This window comes from Larimichthys crocea, chromosome XV (genome assembly GCF_000972845.2).
Source record: "Larimichthys crocea isolate SSNF chromosome XV, L_crocea_2.0, whole genome shotgun sequence".
Taxonomy (NCBI): Eukaryota; Metazoa; Chordata; class Actinopteri; family Sciaenidae; genus Larimichthys; species Larimichthys crocea.
In genome coordinates, this window is record NC_040025.1 from 15,045,247 (window position 1) to 15,071,816 (window position 26,570).

Sequence of the window (26,570 nt, forward strand, 5' to 3'; positions counted from 1 at the left end):
TGTGTGTGTGTGTGTGTGTGTGTGTGTGTGTGTGTGTTTTTATCAGCAGGCACCTTGCAGTTACCCTACACATGGTCAGCAGTCCATTTGTGTTTGACTTTATGCTTGACTTTAACTAATATATAGAGAGGAAACCAACAGCTCAGCTGCTGTGAAGTCAAAGAGCCGAAGTTTGCTATGGTGTTATATGTGAAGCATGAATGCTTGCAGACTTTGTATGGATTTAGGATACGTGTCCTTTTGCAGTAATGACATAATAGGATTCATGGCTGATTCACTCATTCTTTCTCTGTGAGTTTCACAACACAAGGTGAAAGAAGATCAACTTGTACGCCTGGTAATCCCCCAGATTCCCTCGAATTACAAACCACAATTCTCTAGCTGAGTTTACATTCTGTGGCAGGACTTCTCAAACTCTTCTCAGCCAGGGTCCAAAAGGAGTTGGTTGCCAAGGCTCATGAGAACCTCCTTAATACCCTTGTTTTGCACCGACTAGAAAAATGGCCACAACTCATTAGGTGCCACACTCACAAATCAAAAAGTGCTGTAGTTTTTTATGATTATTTTGCACTTTTTTTGATTTAATACTTCACGGCAGCGCTAACGGTTGGTGGCCATGGATCATAAGGCTATGAACACATTCCCAGAAATGGGGTGTTAAGAGAACAGTTTTGAATGGGATTTTTTTTTTTTTTTTGTCACTTGCTGTAATCTTGGTGGGTGGTGTGACTGGGAGGTCCCTATGTTACACCTGTGTGTATGTGTGTGTGCATGCTTGCAACTGAAATAGGGCTTGTTTGGGAATGAAGGAACTGCAAGCAGGGCAGGTCTCCCCCAGCCCATAAACTTTAACTACAGTTAATGATGCATGGCTTGTGTGTTTTATTCAAGGCGGGAGCACAGAATGCTAGAGTGGAGCAACCCACCTGGGATGAGGACTGAACCACCAGAGTGGGATAGGGTGGGAGGGACAAGGAGGTTACTTACAGAACTTTGAGGTTGTGGAGACCCTGAAGAACGTGGCCTGAGATATACCTCAGCTGATTCCCTGAGATACGCCTAGGAGAAGAAAAAAAAACACAGAGATCAAAAAGAAGAAAACCAAATATAAAAGTGAAAAATGAAATATAAGCGCATACTCAAAAAAAATTTACAAGTCTCAAAGGAGAAGTTTTGCCTTTTGCTTTATTCTACATTTTTGGATTGAGCTGTGAATGTGACTTCATCGTTGAGTTCCTGCTTTGGGGTTAGTGTTAGGGCAGTATGCAAATAACAATATTCTATTCCCTTCAATGTGGTTGCCATTGGCACAAAGCACACACTGAAACCTTAACCAATCCTGGGAGCTCTGATGAGTGAGTAAAGACTGAATTAAATGAGACTGATACTGGGTCAATAAGTGCAGTGTCAAAGTGTATTTGCTTGTGTACATGTGCATGTGTTTATGTGTGCGTGTCCTGCAAGGTGCACACTCTGCATGTGTGCGTGAGCACATGTGTGTGTGTGCAGGGTGAATACGTGTGTGCTATTTTCCATGTCCTTGAGGTAAATTGGGCCCATTCTGAAGGGCCTTGAGGACAGCGAAGGGAGAGAAACCACACACATTCACACAAGCAATCCAATCAGTTTGTTTATCAAACACAGCACCTAATGGTCATTTGTGAGTGTGTATAAGATGTCCAAATAAATAACATTCAGTCCAACAGAGTAACTCTCAAGGTCACAAGCTGGAAGCACAGTTTAAACAACGATTTGGTCTTCACAGCTCGAGACCACCCACTTTTATTAAACACACGCACAAGTTAAAAGTTACTCATTGGCATCCTCCTTCCAACACCGTTGCACCACAGGTGACACTTGCCTGACATTTCTGCCTTATGCTAAGCAGTCTGCCTCCAGCTGGGTTTTTCCATCAGTGCCAGGATATTGAAATATTGATATAGAGCTCTGCATGCCTTTCCAAGCCACTATCATCCAGATGGTAATGGACGTGGGCTCCCAGCAAACTCCCTCTGACATCTGATACTCATGTCAACATGTCTCAGTCTTATTACTGTGCAGTGGCAAACCACAGAACCCCACCCGTGCCTGCCAAATCTCACACTCAGCCCAGTTTAGAACTCTTATAGAGCTCATATTTATCAAACACACACACCCACACATACACATAGATGCACACCCACATCGGCGTACTGGAATACAAAATGGACTGATCGTTATCCAGGCTATTGTGGTGCCATTTAGTCATGCCTCTCAAACCACAGTCAAAACTCATTCAAACAGACTTTGACTGCACCACATGTCTCAATACAGAGATTTGATCTATGGCGACTGGAGCTCTTTGACCCTACAAATTCCAATATTCATTTTTATTTCAAGATATAAAAGGTTAATTTGGCTCTTAGATCCAATTTCCACTCACAATGAAACCTGTATACTGCCCGTTTGTTGTCCTAGCTGACGATTGGTCTGCTACTTCAATACCTTTTCAGTTTTCGCAATTGCACAAGCTGGTCACCGGGGACCATTTCAATCGCTACTTTTCCAGTGGTAACAATTTCAATAGGCCTTGCTGAGGTCCTGACACCAGCAAAATAGATCTAAGCCTTTTCTGCAAAGACTCCTAAGTGCCTTCTTTTGGTTCCTGTTCAAACACAGTGATTAGTTACAGACGCATTGGAAGGGAAAAAGATATAGGTAGCACCAAAGAAAAATAATGTCTTTTCACTGGGGGGATGAGAAGGACCAGTAATTTAGAGTTTTAGAAAACAAACATTGTAGTTAAGGCCATGGTATGATGTACATGTCCTACTGCCAACCAGCCTTTCTCTATTAGCTGCACCATTGGAGCCAAAACAGCATTAGAGTGGAATCATGCCTGTTTCGCCGACTTCATTTGTCAAATGGATAATTATGTCGAAAGTGAAGATGGATATTGAATAAGGAAAGAAATGTTCAGACGTTCTTGATAGACATCAACAGAGCACCAGCAGTTGCCATTGACCAACTGTTTCCATGATATCAGTGTGTGTATTTATGTGTGTACGTGTGTGTAAATGATCATACGTATGAGTGAATGTTCCGCACTTAGCCTCGTAGTCGTTCCACATCAATCTCATTCTAATGAAAGGCGCCTTGCTCCTGTCAAACCTTGGCTCCAACTGTTTTTTCTTTTAATTTGATTTGGGGATGGTTAGAATTTTTCTTGGCCTCTGCGATGCGTAGATAAAAATTCCACCTCAGCATAATTCAGCTTTTTTCAAGTGATTCATAGATAAAACAACAGAGGCCAAACTTAAGAGAGAGAAGTGAGACTGCTGGTTACAAAGGTGAGACCACCCTGATATCAGAGCTGATCAATGAGGGTTTTGTTGATGCATACCAACAGCTGATTATCCTATGTATCACCATGATCTATTGCCTTGAAATAATAAGCAGAAAGATGAAGATTAAAGACATACACAACATCATATTTTAGGATATCTTAGGTAGTGATAGGACGTCATAGTGGCAGCAGGGCCTGGATGGTCGATAAGAGTTGATGATGAAAGGAGAAGAAGAGAATAAACAGGCCTTATCAGAGGGTGGCTTGTGTGTGGGTGTGCCTGTAAATATATACGCATGTATGACCTTTTTCACCCATGGTCCTTCAATAGAAATGTTATCCCTCCTTCTGTTCAGAGGTCCAGCCCTGAGGGTCAACCACTTAACCTGGCGTTAACCTCTGAAATTACTGATGTAAAACATAGACATGGGTGTGTGTGTTTCTTTGTTGGAGAGAAAGAAACAAGCAGACAAAAACTAATGTTGGCAACAGTTAAAGGAAAAGTTTTAATTGACCTACATAGTTCCAGCTGTGTGGTGCACCTGGAGCATCAAGACATCCAATATTGTAACCCCTTAACCCTCACCTACGTCATACTCCTGGCCTATCAGCAGTCAATCTTATCACCACGAGGAAGACAAGCAGGGCAGTGCTGGCCTCCACTCAACACTTCTCTCCTCTTACATTTGGATTTCATTTGTGTGGTAGTCGGAGAGCACCTGAGAGCCCTCTCTCACCACTGGAGAAGCCTGGGCTGGATGGATATTCCAGTTGTGGAGGATACAGCAGAAGACGATTTCAGATTTGAATTTCAGTCTTCAGCTTATAACAGGAGCTTGCAACATATTTTACACACATTCACTTGAGCTTGTAAAGCCAACCTTGATGGAGGGTTTAAATACAAGTTGTGATTGTTTGACTTGGCAGGCAATGTTGAATGGACAAATTCAGCTATGTATTTAGGAGGTGAGTGATGGCTGCAGATAATGATAATGATAAGATGAGCTTAAGAGACTTGATCCAAACGGCTGATTATAAAGGGAGTCAAAGGGGAAAAGGCAGAGTGAAATGTGATCTCCGGAGGTATGAGCACCACGGACTTTGATACTGATGATAAGCAGAAAGTGCTGTCGCCTTTTAAAGTGGTTTTTAGGAAGGGCTTTTAAGGGGACGGTTTCACCTAAAACCACCCTCTGCTAGTTCCACGTTGCAATTAGATCAGACGGTACATATTTGATATTAGAGCGGAACATTTGAGAAGTGGAGCTGTCTTTGATATGTCAGGTGGATGAGTAACCTCAGTCTGTACCGGAGTGTGGGCATTGCTGCCCTCTCATTAATCTATAGACATGCAGTCTGCCTCTGAGTCGCCATCTTCTCACTTGCGTGCAGGTTTGCATGTTTGAATAAAGAGACGTGCTACTGATCAAAGAACTTGATGAAGGTTTAATGAGAGGGATCTGAGATCAATAGAGCAAAGTTTAGAAATGAGGTGTTAGGGGTAGAGGCTTGAGGGGCGAGCAATTACACTTACATCTTATTAACAATATTAATGCCACGGTGAATCAAAGGGAGGGATGCTGCCTGTTCTGTGAATTCATTTAATAATTTCATTTGAGGATCAAAGGCATTAGCTGTTTTCACCTTGACACCACAGAGGTGAACAAAGAGATAATATGCAGCATGATGCAATTTGTGTTTATGAGCAGTGATTCAGAAGAATATTGTATGTGCCTCATAATATTTTATTCCCTCTCCTCCCCATAGTGGAAAAGAGAAAGAAAGCTGGACTTCTTGCCATAAGCAGATTTGTTTTGGTTTGTAGGAACGTGGAGAAAGCCAAAAAGTGGGAAAAAGTAGAAAAACTATCAAAGGCAGCGACTACAGCTTGCAATAGCCTGCAGTAAAATAGAGATGGGGGTCTGCAGAAATGAATTGGGAAGGAGGGAGAAAGAGTAAGGGAGGGCAGACGGGAAGATAGAGCCCAACATCAAACAATTTATCACTCACTCTCTACCAGTCACAACCTGCCTGGCCTGTGCCTCTCCCTGAGCTACTAACAAGTGCTGTAGACCCACATCAAACACTCTCGCTCTTAAACCGACTGTGTTTGTGTTTAGAGCCTCAGTTTGTTTTTCTTAGTACTATAACTTCTTGTGATTGTAACCTGCTATGCTTCATCTCTCTAAACCTAGACTGGAGCGAATGTCAGAAATGTGCTTCTCCCTGCCTTGGAACATCAGCATCATCTCAGCATGTTTCCAGAAATGGTCAGCAGGCTATAAAAATTGGCTTTAGGGCAGGAACATCCTCCTTGGAAGAGTTACAAAGCAACTGAACGTCTCCATAAAGTGTCAAAACATGAGAGCGATACAGAGGAAATGAGATCAATGGGGTTGTAAAACACTGGAAGGATTGTCTCGGGACAAACACTGCAGGTGGAGCTGCATCCAAGACCCCCTCCTTTTCCCCAATGTAGCCAAATGTCAGCATTGATGTTGAGCATCACTCTGCATTGTGTGGTTCTGATTATTACACCATCAAGAATATTTAACCTTAACTATTTCTTTACAGCAGCAAAAGGTCAGATCAGCAATTCAATAAGTGACGATGAATAAGTGTTGAATTTAATTCCCAAACTTCAAGGTGTCACAAAACAGAATTGTACAGCTTTCTTCTACTCTTCAGATCCGGTTTGACTTGGAGCCAATAGAATGGTTTTCCAGCTAACCTTTTACTTTTTTCATCATTAGCTCATGCCTCACAGGCTGCAGCTGCAAGAATTAGCAAAGAAAACAGCGGACTGTTCAAACACCACGTGCAAACACACACACACACACAAACACACACACACACACACAGCAGACTTCAGAAGTAAAAGAATCAGGTGAAGGCTACATACACACATAAGCCTCCACGAGTTACTACACACGTAAACACGCATTCACACCCTTGGGGCATATCTGTGGGCAGCCTTTGTCAAACCGAGACTTTGCACTTCAGCTGAATGGTCAAATTAGATATTTGCCAGGTCAACCGAACACATGTTTAGAAAGTTTGCTTGTTGAATGAAACCAGTACCTTCTACTTTGTGAAGTGCTGACCGAAATGTGTGTGTAGCTCAGAGGCTCAGTTCAATTTTTAGTCTTGCTTGCTTATTTTAACTGATGGTTTAGTTTATGAAAAGAAAAAGAATGTTACCAGCCAACACAAGTATAAAGATACATTCATTTAGCGCATTGGCACATTGATCAAAACAGTTCTAATGATACACAATCATACACTTGGTTGATACACGCTGTTATGAACAAGAAAAAAAATCTATACTCTTTTTATTCCCCCCCAGCCTTGACCTGAAATTCTCCTATAGTGTGTGTTTGTCTTGGCAAAGGCTTGTGTCTATGTGTGTACTGCTCCTGCTGAGCTGTCCAGCTGAAACAAAGTCAAAGAGGGCAAGAAAGCAGCGGCTTGGATGCTGAGCACAGAACCTGCTCTCTAAACACTTTGAGGACCATATATTCACTCTCTGAGTGACTATCAGGTTCCCTTCGCATTGCTCTTTTGTGCAGCCATCCCAGGATCTACTAGCCTATTGCTACAGGCAGTTTCTTGGTGGGAGAGATCAGAGGCAGGCCAGAGTCATCAATCCCCATCACTGAGGTCTACTCATATCAGCGTCTCGGGGAATGGCTGTTTTTTGTCATGTATGAGTTGTGACGATGGAGGTTTATTATTGAATGTGAGTTGAATGGTTTTGTACTCACAGTTCTGATAACAGGTGCAGTCGGTGGAAGGCTCTAGGCTGGATCTTACTGATGTTGTTCATACTCAGATCCCTAGAGAGAGAGAAAAGAGGGAAGCATCAGTATTAAAGTATCAATCAGTGTATACCTTATCGACTTTCTTTGAAGGTACTCAGGACATGTAAATTACAAATGTTTAGAACACGTTTTTCATGGCGATCAATCATCCAGAGTGGGGAGTATTGCGCAGAGAGAGGTTAGAGGGTTAGGTAGAAAGGTTGGACAACGAGAGGGAGGAGAGGGAGATGTAGAAGAGAATTTTCCCCAATGAATCATTGTTGGGCAGCTGTAATTTCCTCCTCGTCCCAGTGACTCTTTCTCTTTTCCAGATGTCTCACTCTACCTTCTCTGAGATCTGACCCCTCAGTCTCCTCCATATCTCTCTCCCCCCCTCTTGTCTCTCCTCTTCTTCTTTCCTTCCTCAGGTTTCTCAGGGGACCACCTCCTTTCCCCCTTTGTTCAATGCTGTAACATAGACACACTCCATTTCTCTGCATCTCTGACACGCACTCTGACGTGAGAGGGTTTGTTGGGGGGTGTGTGTTGACGCAGCTGCGTTGCGGTCAAAGAGGGAGAGGTGCAGGATGCTCGGATACATGCATGCATGAACACACACACCCATTCAGCGCACACACACACACACACACATAACCTACTTTTTTAACACTTGGGATAGTACGAGGACAACTTATGTGTCAGCCTCTGGTAGAAAACATACATAACCCTGTGGCCCCAGTCATGTAAGGTCATCGCTTTGATAAACACAATGAAAGCAAAGAGGTGTTACGTCATCCCTTCTTTGCTTTCACAGCCCTTGGGGTCTCACATGAGTCTTCAAGAGTGAGGCTTGTATGTGCGTGTGTCTTTGTATGTGCGTGTGTCTTTGTGTGTGTGTGTGTGTGTGTGTGTGTGTATGACACTAACCATTGCTCATAAAGCGAGACCACCGGGCTAGCAAGTGTAAACTGTGCTCTCAGAAGCCCTTTGCAGTTGGGAGTTTTGACACACTCGCTGTTTGTTTGTCAAGTCAGCCAAGCTGACGGGGGGGCTGGATGAATTCATCTGCAGGCGTGATCTATATTTGGCTTCAGGAGAGATGTGGAAAAAAACACTGCATGGCAATACTCTGGTTCACCAATTTGAGTATTTTAGTAGCCTGTCATATATAGCAGCTTTAAAAAAACAAATTCAGTGTACCAACAGTGTTGGTATAACATCAGGGCCGGGATGTGGACTCCCACTGTCACACTGGGTGAGAAGATGTGTCCGCAACATCTGACAAACTCTGACAAACTGACAAACTTGCAGCATTAGCTATGTCCTTTTGCCACAAGACTTTGTAGGTCGGTTAATTACGTAACCTTTGATTATCATGTTTATTATAATCATGTAACCTCTGCTGACATTGAATATTTTTCTCATGAAAGCATAATAATTTCCCTGCATAGGAATTTCCTGTTACAGATGCCCCCTCCTGGGAGGTCTAACTGCAGAAATAGGGTCCAAGGTGTTACTCAGAGACACATAGGCAGGGTGAATGCATGTCAATTAGCGTTGAAGGGAACAATATTTCATTCTCGATTGATATTGCTTTTGTGCGTAACAGAACAGAGGTATTTTCTAAGTCATCAATCACATCACTATTACCGGCTTTAAAGATGTTGTATGTTTTGACGTGCGGGTCCCTCCTGTTGTTTGTATGTTGTGTTCTGAATGCCCACTGCAAGCACAGTAGTGGCATTATACACATTTATGAGAGTGGTAAGGCATATTGACATCTGGTGGTGGTAATGCACCATAAAAGGGAGTAATAGGCCAATAAAAGAGGAAGAGACCGCAAACCAGAGTAAATAATGCAGGTGTTGAAGCATTCCAAAAAGGTTTTGTGAATGTTTTAAGAGGTGTACAGTTTTAAGGATACACACAATGCCGTTTTTTGTGGAAAAATGAACGCAGCCATGTTTGATTACAATAAAAACTCCACGGGGCACCTTTAAATGTTAATATTAGCCTCATTATATGTACTTAAAATCTTCTTTTTTTTAATTGAAAACATCTCAGTTTCAAATGAATGAGACACACTATACATCAGTATATACAGTAAATCCAAAATTGTTCTTTTAAGTGCACATCAGCTGCCAAAAATGTAATACAGCATAACTAATTACTTTTCTTGATAAGTAATGAGTCAAAATAATTCAGTACATTTGAACAAATTAGTAAGTAATAATAAACACTCTCGTGGGACCGCAGTTCTTCAGCTAAAGTTCTGCGGTGATGTCATGTGAATCACATACTTCATGTTTGTCCCATTTCTGGCAAAATCTGCTCAGGCTCAAGGCAGTAATTTGGGACTGAACGCAACACATGTAATGATCTATTTTGCTTGATTAGTCAGAGGTAATAAGTGATAGCAAAGTTGCCATGGAGATGACACAGCCAGCAGTAACAGTAAACAGTTGACATAATCAAGACTCGGTGACATCACGTATAACACAGGAAGCGTACAATCACCTCGTGGGGCCTCATGAACAATACACATACACACCTTAATCCTATTCATTGTCTGTGTACTAATATTCTACTGAGAAAAATATGTATTGGAACATTCTGGGAGGATCATTACAGCATGGTAACACACACACACACACACACACCACACACACACACAGCTTCTGGGGATGCGCCCACGGATGGAGACAACTCTCCATTATCTGGTCCTGATTAAAGAAGCCATAAACAAACGTTGTGTGAAGTCCATAACAGCGGCCTCACTCAGACAGAATAAACATGCAGCAATGGAGAGAGAAAATGTTTAAAAATAAAGACACACAGTGGTGAGTCATGGAGAAAGGTTGAATGCAGCTCAGCTCGGCTGTGCTCTCCAACAAGCTTATTGGGAAGTCGGAGAGAGAGAGACATTTCTGCTGTGCAGGCCAAGGCCCCTTCTGACAACTTGACGTATCGTTGGAAGGCGCTGCGCTATGGCTTGTTTTTAAAATCAAATAACAGCTGTGGCTTTTTTAAACCATGATAATTATGATTGATGACTACCACATGTGCATTGTGTCGGCTGGCGCTGCGATGTGCAGATATTTTCAGCGCAAATAAACGGCCGCAAAAGAAATGAGAAAGAGAACGCTTAAAGATTTTGCAAGCTCTGCAGCGTATGCGAGTTTCACAATTAGAATTTGGGTTTCTGTGTCCCCATTTTTACGGGCATCTCTAATGTGTGTGTGCTTTGTGAGAGAGTGGGAGACTGAGTGCAAATACGTGTGTCAGTGTCTGTGTCTATGCGTGCAGTACAATCTTTTTTTCCGTTTATAGGTGACTGCGGTGTGTGTGGTAAGATGTCTGTCGCTCATTTTCACACCTCTATTGTTTTCCAGTGAGCCTTGCAGATGTGGCGGATACAGTCCATGGTTGTGCTTTTACCACATCATACATGGACACTGCCGGGCCATGGAAATGGATTGCTGTGTGGGTCTGTGTGTGAGGGACAGAATGAAAGTTAATGTGGTTTCTTTTCTTTATTTTTTCATGTGAGTATTCAGAAGGGAACTGTCCTGTGCCCTATCTTGGCCATCGCGGCGTCAAGAAAGCAGCCTCATATTGCTTGCAGGATAACACATCTCTCAACCGACAGAGGCACACAGGCCATCTCCTCCCCTCAGATCTTCGTCTGCTGCTGAATGACAAACTAAAGACTCCAGAGCATTATTAGGAGCAAGGATGCAGACATGGAGACCCATGCTCATCCTTCAACAAACATGGCCACAAATGTGCCTCTTAACTGTTCTTTTTATCCCCCCTCTGCTCTGAACCTGCACAATGACTGACAAAGCCCCCAGTGATCTCTTTCTGTTTCCCTGGAGAGGAATTAGATTTTCGTGTGCGTACATGTAATTCTGTGTGTTTAAGCCGAGTACCTAGTGTGAAATTGTGGCCAAAATTACATCAATTGGAGGAGTGAAAATAAATTGACATTTTTCCATTCTTATTCCATGCATCGTTCCGTGAGTTGCAGATACACAATGTGCTCTGATGGATCGTTCAGTCTTTCCTCTCCAAAGTGTGTGAGTGTGTGTATGCGTACGCTTGTGTGCTTGTGAATGTAAGAGAGGAAGGTTTGGCACAGGAAGAAAGGATAAAGTACTGGATATTTGACTGCTTTATGCTGTGATTGATAGAGTAACCATGGCAAGGAGCTTGTCTTAAGGGGGGAACGGAAGCATGAAGAAGCAGAGGTACATTTCCATTCATCAGCTCTGGCCCTCCCTCTCTCTTATGCCACTCTATCGCTCACACACACTCTTTCTCTCCCCATCTCTGTTTCAAATTTCAACTGGAGCATGGGGTTACACAGTCCGGTAGTTACAATAATGTGATTTATCATATTTCCTCTTCGCCGTCAACAGAACTACTGAAGTATGTTATCGGCTCTGTGATCAAAGGCAGTATGTGTGTGGGTGTCAATGTGCCCCTAGCTCCGTTGTAGCCAATTTCAGACTGGAAGCATTTCTGACAAGAGCTGGTGATTTAGCGCAGCAAAACAACTTGCCACATCATATGAGAAACACCTCTGTTTATGTTCAGAGGAATACGCACACCACATCCACAGGCACTTGTACACACTTCAGGCTCCGGGTGGCTTTTGAGGAGTGAGTGATGGACCACCCTGGTGAGTGAATATACCCTCAGAGCGGGACAGATGCGATCAGCAGTCAGGTGTCTGTTTCTATCACCTCTTGTGAAATGTGTCAGTCAGACAAAGCTGTGCAGGAGCAGGGCTGAGGAGAGATGACTTGATACATTTCAGTTTGGAGAATACTCATTGTCTCAAAGTTAAAAAGAAAAAAAAAAGTGTATGGAAAACTTTCTGGCATGTTGCTCAAGCATAAAATTACATGCAGGTACAGTGCATAACAAAGCAGGCAAAAGCATGTAAACAAACAGGCTTACATTGTTGGCCTTGACAGGGATGTTTTTCATGACTTTCTTTCTTACATACACACACACATACACACACAAAATCACTTCACAAGAGCTATACCCTGAGGTCTTCCCTCTCACTTCCTCCTCTGCTCTCTCTCCCTCTCTCTTTTTCTTCTTGCCTCCCTGCCAATCCCTTTCTCCCTCTCTCAGGTGGAGACGCTTACCAAACAAACAGCCAATAATGGCGGTAAGCTCTTCCCCTTTGAAGGCGGCTTATCTGTGAGGAACATTAGAGTAATAGATCTTTAGTGGAAATCAACAACTAGAGCCTTGCCCAGAGGGCAGGAGTTCTGCACTAGCGGTACTTGAGCCACACCTTGGCTGTCTTCTACTGTAGCTATGACAGTAATGTCTTCAGTCGGATTCAGTCAGTCTGATCCTCTCCGCTTAGTTCTTTGAAACAGTTAAAGCCACGATGAAAGAGGATCTTTTATTCCACACAATGCAACTGGTAGTCAATGCTCGGGCGCCGCCTTAAAGAGGGCCTAAATGGTTGTGTGCATTAGTGTGTGTGACAGAGAGAGTAGAATGTGAGCGTGTGTGTGTGTGGGTGTGTGTGTGTGAGGGTGAGGTCTAAGTGTGTTAGCTTTTTTCGATCTGAATAGACTGACTGCTTTGGCATTCAGTTTCTCTCGCGGTCACACATGAGCTTGCACACACACACTCACACACAGGCATGCACACACACACACACACAAAGAGTCAGGAAGGAGGGTACAATGCTGTCCTCCCCTCCTCCTTCCTCTAAAGATGTGTGTGTTTTTTTTTTTTTCTCTCCCTCTCCCAGACTTCCTGGGAGGGGTACACTGCCCTTTGTGTCCAAAGGCACTCTCTCTTTATCTTTTCCTCTCTTATTCTCTCTTTCTCTCATTCACGGGGCACAAAGAGCGAGGGAGAGGGCGAGGAGAAGTCTTTCACCTGGACAAGGAGGGCCACGGGGAGGACTGTGCTACAAAAGAGCAGAGAAACGGCGAGGGGAGGGAGGAAGAGAAAGGAGGAGATAACGAGAGAGAAAAGGGAGATGCGTCTGTGTATTTGTGTTCCCATGTTTTGTGCTCTTTTCCGCTCGCTGCGGTTTAGGGGAGAATGACAGGCGGATGTCTGGGTGGAGAGAGCGGCTGTTTAGTCTGAGGCCATGTCATGGGAAACATATTCATGCCCTCTGGGACTTATTCATACCCTGGTATACCGCACACACACATACACACGTGCACATGCACACTCTATGTCCGCTCCTCGTCCTCCCACACACACCCTGTCATGAGACAGAGGGGAGGAGGGTGAAAGGTCAAGCACTTCAGTAATGGAACAGGAAGTGTTGGAACAGTCGGCACCACACAACATACAACTGCCTCCAACATGTGGACAGGACTGACAGGCAGCTGTTGTGGGTAGGACATAGCTTTGGAAGGCAGAAAGGCATTCATAGCCCTGCCCATAGTCCACTAATCTGTTGTTTTGGCATGTATATTCCGTACGTCTTTCATATATGTTTGTTACATAACATGTGCTGGAGAACCTTTTTGTGTTTGTTTGTTTCTCTCCAAATTGAAGTTGACAGTTTATGCCGCATGAGAGAAATGTTTTGCGAGCACAGGACAAACACATGCCACTGAAATCTGTTGAAACAATGTTGAAGATGTGCGGAAAAGGGTTACAAATTTCACCACTTTTCCACACATCCTGAAAAGGTATCTCTTTACAGAGAGGTGTTCTTTCCTGCATGCTGATTCGCGGCAGATTCTCAGCAGTGGATACAACAGTAAATGAAACCTGATGAGTATTAGTGTCAGACTCTATTATGACTTCATTTGGTTGAATGGCAGAAACAGGAGGACACTGGATCTAGTTAGAAGACTGCTCAAATCCACTCCTGGCTCACTCCTCCTTTACTACTGCACTCACAGATCTATGATCCGCTCATCTGCTCCATATATTTAACAGTACCCATGGATAACATCTAGACCTGAACTTAGATCAGCACTTGATGAAATTTTACCCCATACCAATGAGGACATGTGGCTGCTGTTGGTTTAAAGAGATTTAGTTTGGCCTTTTGCCATGCATGTAAAAAGTCCAGATTTCCTCTTTTGCTCCTTCTCAGACATGTAATAGAGACGTGACTAAGTCTGGCTGCAGTTGCAGGGGCTCTGCAGTGGCAGAATTCCCTCCAGCCTCGCTTTACTGCAGATGGAAAATACACCTGTGAAGTCTAGTCTTAACAAGAATTATACTCATGCCTTATGCCATCATAGTGACCTGACTGCTGTTTCTGCATTCAGATCAGTTAACCTAACCCTCCGAAATTAAGAGTCCTTTCCATTCTGTCTTTCTCTGCTGCATTCATCTCCCCACTTTCTGTTTTCTACATCCTCTCCTCCACTTTCTGGACATTCCTGCACAATACCCCCATTTGGCTATGCTACGTGTGTGTCTGTGTGCCCTGAGGTGTGTGTGCACATGTGTGTGACATTTAAGTGTGTCTGTGATTGCCTCTTTGTTCTCTTTACCTAACTTCCATCCCAGTGGTCCATTCTCCCAACCTAATCCCTGCTAGCATCGCTGTATCAGCACTGCTCTGTGGGATGCTTTGATGCTGCACAGGGGGATTGGATAGGGCATTAACCATCATTAAGTCAGTACGTGTAGGTGTGTGTGCGTATGTGTGTGTGTGCAAGCATAACATACATCCATGCTTGAGCAACGTGTTTCCTTGTCTGTATTATGTACATGGGGGTCTTGTGGGTACGTGCGTGTGTGTGTGTGTGTACGTTGTTGGAAAGGGCATTAAGTATCATTAGCTCTTACTAGTCATCACCTGCACACAGCCAGCCCCACATGAGCCACTTTAGTCGGCAGACCTGGCCAGCGATCACACAGATAGGCAGACAGAGACAGACAGACCCATGTTGAGGTACAGGGGGAACTTTGAGAGCTATGTCCTACACACTCTGCTATCAACACTCGTGTAAACTTTCTCCTTTTTCTCCAGAGCTATTTTTCTTTTTTTTTTTTCATTCAAAACTGGGGATTTACACAAACATTTTTTGTACTTTTTAAAATTAATTTGTGCATAATTAGCACCTCAATTGTTTCTTTTATATTGCTGAAATGCATAATTAGCACCTCAATTGTTTCTTTTATATTGCTGAAAAGGCAGAAATTAGAGACAGAGAAGATGAGATGCAACGGCATAAGAGGATCTTTGTTTGCGGCGATATGACAATTTTTGGATACGGTGTGAATGTATTGTTTTTGGAAAAACGGATTTGAAAAAAAGATTAGTTCCATGTATGTGCTATCTACATGAAAGCACTTACACTGACACAAACGACAGCTCGCAGTCACAAGTCATGGATGCACATGTGTATAGGGTCTACACATATGCATGTACACACACGAGAACAGTTAGGGACATTTGTCGTGGCCTGGCCCAGGATTAGACAATGGCCTCTCTGTAGTGGAAAAGAGAGGGCTAGCGCACTTGCACAGATTCATGCACACACACACACACATACATGCACACACAAACATTCCCATGGATTCCCAGGGTTGGAAAGGGGCTGAATAGGAATCTGGGCCATGCAGGCATTCTGAATCCTCTCAATCAGAAGAAGCCCTTCACCCGTCAACCACATGTCACGGGAGCACATTCCTAGCCCCCGTGTCACACTTGCGTCATGTTGCTATCACACGAAACGTACAGATTTACATATCAGTCAGTAGGCACAGATCTCACCCCCAACGAATACCAACCACTGTTGTCTTCTGTCCACATCTCATGTGCACATGCACTCCAAACACATTCTCTACTTCCCCGATCTCCACCTCCTCCAACCTAGTTCCCTTCAAGATCTTGTGTCGTGATTGCTTTCTACTTTTTTCTAAAGGACAGGATATGGAGCGGTGGAGCACACTATGGCCTCTGTGTCTTCTCTGCCTGCTGCTCCTGAGGGAATTGTCATTGTTTCCATTGTTCTCTACCTGCCTACCTGCCGTCTGTCCCTGAGCGACATTTAAAAGCCTCCCAGGTTGCTCTCAGGAAACCACAAACCGCTGCACTATGCAATGCTAACTGCCTATCCCTTCTCTCCAACACCCTTCTGGCATAAATATCACTCCTGTAGCAGGCCTGAGTGGCTTTTTCTGCTGGTGCTCACCGTGAGGCCTCAAGGGAATCAAGGAGAAAGCTGAGGAATTAACACTGAGGAAAACACTTCAAGTTTTGGAGGAAGGCAGAAAGGAGTGAGGAAAGAGCGGACAGAATAAGGGGAGGAATGGAGAAATGGAATAGTTTGAGCAATGAACTCATCTTCATGCAACTTTTGAAGCATAACGGATTAACTATGTTGACATGTGTCACTGATTTCTTCCTCTGTATAATCAGAAGTGTGTAACTCTCTTACTGAACGCTGATCACAGCTGATAGTTAGTTGGCTTAAAGCCAAAGGACCTCCTCCCCCAACCAACACATACACACACACACACACACACACACACACACACACACACAACCAACGCACACCTTGAAAACATTTACACCATTTGGCTTGGGTACACACCCTTCTCTCACTCCGCTGCCCTGGGCTATATGCATTAATCTTGATTTTCTAAGAGGCACATTGCACATCAGTGATCGTACATTTACACTTAGTGCTGCATGACTAGCTTCAACACCTGCTCAGAAGACACACACACACACGCTTAAGCACTTAATGTATAGATTCCTGTTCAATGTGTGGGAGGCCAGAGGAAACAGGTGAGGAAAGGAGAATAGGTGGGGGAGGAAGGATAGAAAGAGAGAATGAGGGAGGGGAGTGTAGTTGAGGCGAGGGGCTACCATAGACGTCTGGAGCCAGGACACTGATGCTGGAGCTGATAGCTGCTGTATAGAGGACCCTCCACTGACAGTACACACACACACACACACACACACAAACACACTATTTTTGTTCTTTTTTTTTTCTAACCCTTTCCCCCTCCATCTCTTCCAATTTCTCTCTCCCTCTCTCTTTTTGTCTCTCTCTCTCTCTATCTCTCAGACATGATGTTTACAGTGTGACCCCCGGTCGCTCATGATAGGAATCATACCATCAACATAATGGCTAAATGACACGCACACGACTGTTACAGTCACGGTCACCGTACAGGGACAGGATGTTGTCTCCTTGCATGTGTCTCTACAGTTGTACACTGTGTGTGTGTGTGTGTGTGTGTGTGTGTGTGTGTGTGTGTCTGCTTAACCTAATCTTCCAAAATCTTCCAATACACTTTTTTTCTCACCATTTTCTAACCCTCTCCTTTTCTTCTTGACAGTTTTCACGCCTTTTCTTCTACATCTTCCCTCTCTACATTTTTCTTACACTCTTGCTTCACCTCCACTGGCTAGAAAAAAGAAATTCCCTCAGCAATCTGGGTGGTCTTCGCACACACATGCGCACACACAGCGCACACACTCACACACTCCTTGGTTTTCCTCTGTCTGGTAATGCGCTAGCTGTGGTTTCCTGGCCTTGGCCAAAACACCGTTAGAAGTTCACCGCACTCACCGCTACCACAAAGCATCACCTAATCGCTGCTCTAGTCACAGACCAGCCCCGGACCCACATACAGCGCACACACACACGCACACACACACATTTCTCTTATACATTCACTCACTGAAGACCACTGAAAGAATATGAAACATGTAAACATAAGCACCTGACAGTCTTAGAAACAGTCTATGTTTTTATGTCATAGAACATGTTTAAATATTTGCTTTAAATATGTAGAAGTCTATCAAGGGGACAGCTTAGTAAAGCGGTCGCTCCCAGCTAACATTTGTGACAGACAAGGTACTTATTGTGTCACTGTGAAGCCATCTCTTATAACAAGTTACTTCTCAAATAGCTACACATAAAACAGCACCAACCCCTAATGCACGTACTGTACACGGTGTTCTCAAACACATTAACACAAAGGCACACACACACGCAGACACACACACACCCTTGAGCACTGTCTTACTCTCTAATCTGATATCAAAGAGTAGGTCTTTCAAAGCGTCTCACATGACAGCTCATTTCATGCGTTGCCCACGGAAACGATTGTTGTCATAAATCTCTACCCACTCGGCTCCGAGTTGCTCGGAGCATCTTCTGAAAAGTTGAATTCCTTTGCAGAGTCGACCTGTATTGAGTTTTTATTGATTGGTGGGCGGGGGGGGGGGGAGTCATCCAAATGTGGAAAAAAAATGCTAGAAAATGGAGTGAATCATGCATAGCCTGGATTGCCCTCACGGTCAGTGTAGCACGTACAGTTGCGCTCTCTTTGAAGAGCTCTCAGATGTCACGGGTGAATGATGTCATATACTTTCACAGCCTTGTGTGGATGTGGTTTGTAATGTGGACTGTTTCCAAGCAAATCCCTGTGACCTCGGCATCCTACAGTATGTGCTGGGAGGCTAATCCAGCCTCCAGAGCACAGCGGGGCGTGCTGGACAGTTCGACAGATCCTGGAGAGGATTGGACCGGCACTCCGCTGTTGTAACCTTTTATACCCTAGGACGAAATGAGAAACTGTAGCCTGCTGTTCTGGGCTCTGGGTTGTGTGTGTGTGTGTGCGTGTGTGTGTGTGTGTGTGTGTGTGTGTGTGTGCATATGGGCAGGCTTAGAAAGGAGAGTTTGTTTTGTTTGTGTTTGATGATTTTTATCAGCAAAGCAAAAGAGAAATCTGTGATTCTCTATCTTCTATCTTAATTTGTTGTGGCATTTCTCCTGCTGTCCCACATTCCCTCCGCGTGTGCGGTTGGTCGCTGAGTTTATTTATCTTATTCTAAATCAGCCCTCAAACTCACTAATTGGTCCAGTTCCACTGTTAGGTAACAAGGGGAAATGAACAATTACTCTTGTGTTTGTAGGGAATGATGTGTGTGTGTGTGTGTGTGTGTGTGTTTGTGTGTGTGTGTGTGTGTGTGTGTGTGTGTGTGTGTGTGTGTGTGTGTGTGTGTGTGTGTGTGTGTGTGTGTGTGTGTCTTTGCGGCTGTGGTGGAGCAGTTAAGAGCAGTGTAGACTTTCACAGGGGGAGACTCAGGTCATCACTGTTTTTATGTTAGAAAAGGACAGCGACTTAACAATCTCCTTCTCAGATTCATCCACCCGTGTGTGTGTGTGTTTGAGGATATGCGAGTGTGCTGTCTTGGCTGTGTGACGTGCCACATTGTTGAGCCAACCGTCTGATGTTCTCATAGGTAGAGTGATTCCTGGATGGAGCTAGAGACCGTATTTCACCTCCATAAACTCTACATGTGTTTTAACTTTCAAAGCAACACAGTGAAACCTGGCCATCGCAGCCTCCCATGACAGCCAAAGAGTCGGGGCATCATTCAAGCAAAGTTGTCTTTCATGTGTCTCTTCTAGAGTCGTTTGCTACATAAACTGTTGATCTTTCCACCCTCCCTCTGAATTCTGTCCCACCACTCCTGCAATACTTGTGGAGCCCCTAGTGAGCAACTGCTCTATCACACCCTGTTTCCTGGATTTGACTTCTATCACTTCAATATCAGTTATCACAAAGTGTCTCTAATCTGTCCTCAGAGGCTTGTGCAAGTGAAGCAATTTGTAAGATCTGGCTGCATGCCCCAGCAGGGTGGTGTAAGAAACTGCTAAGATGGAGAGGTGGACTTAAATCTTGCAACTCATTATGGTATTCATGATGAGTAATGGTAATGATCACGTTTTTAATTGTATTTACAGTATGTGTCACTTCTCCAGCCAGCCTTTCAAACACACACTCACAAATCATATTTGAAATTTATGTTCTTTAGTGTTTGCAAATTAAGTCTTTCAAAGAGGCAATTTGGTCAGCTTGTCAGGCAAAAGAAAATACAGAATCAAATTAGGTTTTTTTCCTGCATCACGTCAACAATTCTGAGTTTTGGCAATCGTAGAACAGTGAGATACAGATTAGTGGCATAAAACTGGTCATTAAACATCTAGACATCTGCGTTCAAACACTTCCTCATTCAAACACATGCTCGTGTCATGTGCCTGTAGCTTGCACACACACACACACACACACACACTTTCACGCTGGGTCCCCAGTTGGCGCTCGGAAACCTGATACTGAAAGAAGTGGTCCAGTAATTTTGCCATAGTGCTCAGCACACACACACACACATAGACACACATGTTCCCACTCGGGCCTGTCTGTTTTTATCTACATGCTGGTTCTGCTGCTGTTTCCTGGTCACACATCCAACCGACTGTTGCCTCTTGCTCTATTTTTAAAAGAGGAATCCCAGATACAATATAGGCGGAATGAATTAAGAGTTTTTTGACTGTCTTTTTTAAGATTACACGTTAATCATAATCAATGCTAACAGCTGGGACTGACGATTGGCAGGCAGGTTTTTATTTATGATACAAGACAAACTGGCACTGAACCATGATGAATGAGAGGGGTAATGAAGAAGTTTGGGGATCTAGGAGAATGAATTATGGTTAAGATAGACAGTGCAAACACAAGAAAAGGATGACAAGAAAGAGTCAGGACACAGCAAGAGGCCTGGAGGTATCAGTGACAAGATAACACACCCAGAAAACGTGTTACTCACAGGTAAGTGGTGAGGGGGCTGAGGTTGGTTGGCACAGAAGATAGTCCCAACTCTGAGCAGTCAACCATGACGAAGATCCCATCTTCTTCACACTGGCATGGAGACGGGCACAGCGGTGCTGCAGGCCCCTGCCTCTCCTGGATCCGTCCGTACCCCCACACTCCGGGGGTGGACCCCCATACTCCTCCAGCCACGCAGAGAAGCAGAAACACAGGCAGCATGTCTGACTGTCCACCTGTCTGCATCTACACCTGTAGGGACTTCTGTCTCGTCACACTCTTCTGTTGTCCTCTCTGATGTTTTAAGAGGCAGCTTTGATGAACTGAGAAGGTTCCAGTGTTTCTTTGCTTTTCCGAATCCTCCTCTCCTGGCTCTTTTTGAAAGTCTTCTTACTGCCTTTTTTTTTTCCTGTGCGTGCAGGTTGTCCAATCTGTCCCTGTCACAACTTCTATCTCTTCATCTCTCCTCTCTCTCTCTGCCTGTCTCTCAGTCACCACTTCATCCCCAGGGGTTAACTTTGTTGTAACTTCTTTCCCCTCTTCCCTGTCTTCCCTCTCACTCTGCCCTTTCCTTTCTCACCGTCTTTCTCCCCCAAACACAGTCACTCTTTCTCCCACTCTCTCTCCCTCCTTGTATATATCTCTTGCTCTCTCTGTCTCTCTCTCCTTACCTATTGTAGAAGGAGCGCATGAGTTGTGAATGAGCCACCCTCATTGGCCCACAATTTAGGGATGGGCTGGAGCATCTCCGGAAAGTAGGAGGGGCCCGCGATTCTCAAACTCTTCCCTCTCTTTCTCACTCTCTTCCTTTCCCCCCTGTTTTACTTTGCCTGGAAGCTCAATGTGCAGAGAAAGAGTAAGTGTTTAGTTTGAGGAAAGGGAGCATAGAGGAGGAGGAGGGCAAGGGGGTGGCAGTACAGTACAGTACAGTACAGTACAGTGGTGTGAGACAAGATTTCTCCTTGTGGGACCTTATGAATGGATCTGAGAGAAAATGAGAGACAGTGTTTATAGCTGAAAGAGAGAGGAGGAAAATAGCAAGCTCTTGAGGATAAGAATGAAGGCAGCAGAGTGTGTTTGGCTGTGTGAGAGAGATGCAGAGGGTCAGAGTGTGTGACTGGGAGTGACTGTTTGGAGGAAATTGGAATTCTGACACTTCAGCACCCCTCAGTCCCCAGAAAGAGCAGAATCCAGTGTCTCGTAAGTCACACCTTCTCAGGTTTCTGCTGCTGGAATGTCGCGATCGCACAAACACACGCACGCACACATGCACATGGACACCCATAGCAAATAACAGATTATGAGCGACCGGTGCAAAAGAGCTCACATATCCATTTCACATACACACACTCCGGTCTATAGAGAGAAGAGTGTGGATTTGTGAAGAAGTGTCAGCTGCCTCGGGCTAAAGCCTGTCTGTATTTCACAGTCTATCTGTGCTCACTTGCAGGTTTTCCACAGAATCTTGAAAAATAATCTCATCTGGCCTCCCTTTCTTTTATTACAACACATAATTCAACACTTGTGTTGAATTAGTGTTGAAATTAAAACTTTTCCTGATACAGCGAGGATAAATGAGGGCTATATACAGCCGGACAAGAATGCCATAAATTTAGACTCTCTGCTTCATAAGTTGCACAACCAAGTTTTATATGCTGTGCACCTGTAAGTACAGGATGTTGCATAACCACCTAATGATGCATTCTATAATTATAAGAAATGAAAGAAAGAAAAACTGGCTTGCCATTCAAAGAAGCGCCGACTTTATTCTGTCCTTTTGTTAACTTTCAGGCGTATCTCCCGGTGGCAAATACTAAGCAGTAAAAGGCTGCAGGAGGGAGGGAGGGAGAGAGGGAGGTCATGAATTCTTCCAACAGAAGAAAGTATTACGATAAAGCACTGCACAGATTAATGATTGTGATGCATTCGAGAAATTTCAAGGAAATCCTTAATGGGGTTAGCATTAAATCACACCCCATAACTCCAGTTTTGGTGATTTTCATGTTTTACTAGGGGGATTACATGATCTTCCATGAGTTGATAAAATCTGACAACCACTTGGGCTCATAAAATCTTTTCGACCCCGCTGGATTAACTCAAAAATGCATGGTAGTCAATGTGGGAAAGAAAGGCTGTGTTCTTAGTTCCTGGAAAGCTGACGCTTGAGGAGCTTTCGGTTGACAGCGGCAGTTTGTTACACGCACAAATAAAGCCAGGAGCAAAGATGCAACATTTAGATTTATGACAACAGGCCTTTGAAAAATGTTGCACAGAAACTGGATCAAGAAGTGCATACCATGCTATTTGAAATATAAAAAACTATACAGTTATATGTCTTTGCACCCAGTTTGAGTTTGTCTGCCCCACCGGCATGTCTGTCTGTCTCTCCGTCTCTCTCCTTCTCTGTAGGCTGAATAGTTTCTCATTAATTAATTAACATTCCTATGCCACTGTGTTTTCTGAGGGGCCTTTGTTATGGCCCCACAAAAAGTCTTTCAGAGCTGTTCTTCACATACTCTCTCTCTCTCTCTTTCTCTCTCTCTCTCTCTCTCTCTCTCTGTTCTCTCTTTTCTGCTTTGTAGTGAAATGTCCGATGTTGCGCTTTCTGCGCCTCTTTTTAAAAGTGTTCCATGAATTGTTTCCAAATGATGTTTTATGCCGTGTCTTTCTTTTTCTTTGTTTCTTTGCACATGCATTCGCTATCTCAGATGCATGCAGGCAGATATGTAGATGCTCTACAGGAACACCTTGCGTGATCTTAAAGTACACCCGTGTACAGCAACCACACACACACACACACACACACACACACTGATACACGCATTTCCAGAGGCACCGATGCACATAAGCAAACACATGCACATGTTCTTCATATACCTGCAAACTCTACCTTTTCTCTTCCTGAGCGCAGAGCTCTGTCATCTTTTTAAATGCTCTTTAATTGTCGGGCCTCAGGGGAGCCCTAAAACACACCTACTGTAAAAACCTGCATGTCTGGTCTGCTGCCTGTCTCTCTCTCTCTCTCTCTGTCTTAGTAGTCTGTCTATCTTTGTTATCCTTTTTTCCTTTAATCACAAACGTGCAAACAAGCACACATTTCTTTTAGAAAGTAAGCTACATATCTGCACCAGTTCTGATACTTCCGATGGATGTGTGCAAAGTTAAATGTAGTCCATGTAATCCAGTTTTCTCCAATGGTTGAGAATGTGAATTCCTATATCTGTATGTAACACTGCAGCAGCTGATTACACCACAGAGAGCAGAAATGCATCTTTACAATATAATATGTGTATGTACTTGTGAAAACATTACAACAGTGTCGAAGCGACGCGGTTTGGTTTTACACACACAGCAGTGGAGGTTTATTTTTGTGCAGAGCTGCCACTGATGCCTTAGTATGAGGAACTGAACTAAGCTAAGCTCATCTCACATTCAGCATGCTTCATTGTGAGACATAAAAATGTACAAGTTTTTGATATTGTGTAAGGTGAAAAAAGCCTAATTCCTAATAAACTAGACAAGTTCAAAAGATGGTCCATACTAGTCACTATACCAGAACTGTATACACTGATACAATATTAGTATGAAAAAATTATACCAGATACCTCCTTAATTACTAAAGCAAAAAGAAAAACATCCCTATAAATTGTGTTGCTGAATTATATCATTATTTCAACCTTATTTTGATGTTTACTCACAGACTTTCCTCATCTTGCTTTTTCTTTTCTTTTCCACACACATACACCTACACTTCTGTTTCTGCACACACACATGCTTGCCTTGCCTCTCTCATTGTGTCATACAGGGACGGTCACATGCTTGCCTTGCCTCTCTCATTGTGTCATACAGGGACGGTGGTATTTTTTATAAAGACACAAACTCATATTTTGGATTTTTTTTTTTTTTCAACCACAAGTTTGTTTTCACAGCAGCAGATATGAGCCAAATGTGGAAGAGGCTTATTATTAATGATGTAGCTGATGAAAACCAACATGGTACCGACCAGGTGTGCTTACTGTTTGCGATCTTGCGGTCTGCGCTTGTAAAATAAACAGTGTGTTGTGTGTTCGCGTCTTCAACATAATACCAGATAATGTCTCTCTCTGTGAGAGAGAGAGCATGATTTAACACCCTATATTTTTTCCCTGGTCCAAACACAACCTCCAAAACCAGCGGTGGCCTGTTTCACAAGGCATACAGTAGCTTATCGTGGTGTTTTCTTTCTGGGTTTGGCTCCTGGCACACCAGGCCTGAGTCAGTTCGATTAGCTGCACAGCTGACTGAGCTAACGACAGCTAGCGGTTCGCTGCATCTTTCTATCAGGAAAGTCTGTAAATCACCTCAGTAGGGTAAAGTTATTCCCTGCAATGTTTAAACCCAACCCGGCTGCTGAGTCTACTTGTTAGCAAGTCGTTAGGCCAGTGCTGTTTGTTCATCAGGAAACTCTATAATGTCAAATTCAGTGAGTAAAGTTACAAAATTGTGCTTTTGTCCAGTGATCAGTGAGGCCCTGCCATAAATGCATCTAGCAGACTATAAATTAGGACTCACTCTGCTCTGCAGGATCTTTTTGGAGACACAATGTTATATCTACCGTTTACAGTGTTGCGTGCTATGTGGGAATTAATTTCAGTCTGATCAACTGGGTTATATAACATTTATGTGTATGATATTGTGATATTAGAATGTGGTTTTTGCATATGCCAGTAGTGCTAAGGGCAATTTTTTTATAACATTCCCTCCCAGATTGGCATGCCTTGGTTACATGACTACTCCTTCTGTCATATTTCAGAATCACTCTGTGTGTCAATAATGTTGAAATCATACTTTTTAAAATTTTATTTAGGGTGGTCAAATCAAATTCTTCTCAGGGTCCCAGAAAGGCTTGGTCCAGGCCTGGGTTGAATGAATGGCTCAAACACACAGTTGTTAGCATGTGTGCAGACATTTGTACGTGCCACTGAAAGTATGTGTGCACTCGTATTCTCCCTCTCTCTCTCCTTTCTCACACCCGCTCTCTCACTCACACACACGCTATCAAACAGTCTGCATCAGATCAAAGCCAGTGCTCCCTCCCCCTCCTCCTCCCCCATCCTCCCTCTCTCTCTCTCTCTCTCTCTCCGCTGTGCTCTCTGGGCTGTAAACACTATCCAAGCAACGGCAGCCTTGAAGACACAAAGACAAGTAGCTACCTGACACCTGACACTAACTTGAGAGCACTCACCGTGGTCTACCTGGGAATAAAACACACACACACACACACACACACACACACACACACACACCAGGCTACCTGAGCTTCTTGCAAGAAGTCCATTCAGGGACAACAGACAAAATTGCCATGCAAGCACCCCCACCCCAACACACACACACACTCCATCCCACCTCACCTCCTCACCGACATCCCCCCCACAAACACTTCCCCCTCATAAAACAGTTTCCCCACCCAACCCTTGCACATCCAACACCTATCAGTGTCAACAGGAGTGTGAGTGTATTTTTGCACACGTGTAGATGTTCATAGATGTATGGCTTGCAAAAGTGCCTGTGTTTGTATTTGTGCATTCCCGGGCTGTACACAGGCAATTTGAAGGCTAACTCAGGTATACTCAGCGGAAGCAAGCGAGACGCCATGGGTCGTCAGTGGCGGCAACCTAGGTGTGTACTCTGGCTTTTCATGTGAAACCACCTGAAAGCCAACAAAAGGTCCCTCTCCTTGCCTCCACCCCCCCGTCCCTCTCTTCCTCTCTGCATCTCACGGTACAAAGGAAAGAAGTGAATGAAAGAAAGAGCAGCGGAGGAAGGGGGATGAGGTAAGGGGATGGGGATGCAAGGGTGCGGCAGGGTGGGTG

General features: G+C 44.0%; 1 protein-coding gene across 1 annotated transcript in view; it reads right to left on the minus strand.

The window, feature by feature from the left end:
- The window catches only part of lgr6 (leucine-rich repeat containing G protein-coupled receptor 6), a 35,906-nt gene extending 13,876 nt beyond the window's left edge, over nucleotides 1–22,030 (minus strand). Inside the window, exons 1-3 of the mRNA XM_019267491.2 lie at nucleotides 20,720–22,030; nucleotides 7,090–7,161; nucleotides 988–1,059 (exon numbers count right to left, since the gene is read on the minus strand). Coding sequence (XP_019123036.1) covers nucleotides 988–1,059; nucleotides 7,090–7,161; nucleotides 20,720–20,964 — 389 coding nt within the window. The 5' untranslated portion in view covers nucleotides 20,965–22,030. The remainder of the gene's footprint in view (nucleotides 1–987; nucleotides 1,060–7,089; nucleotides 7,162–20,719) is intronic.
- Nucleotides 22,031–26,570: the final 4,540 nt, after the last annotated feature.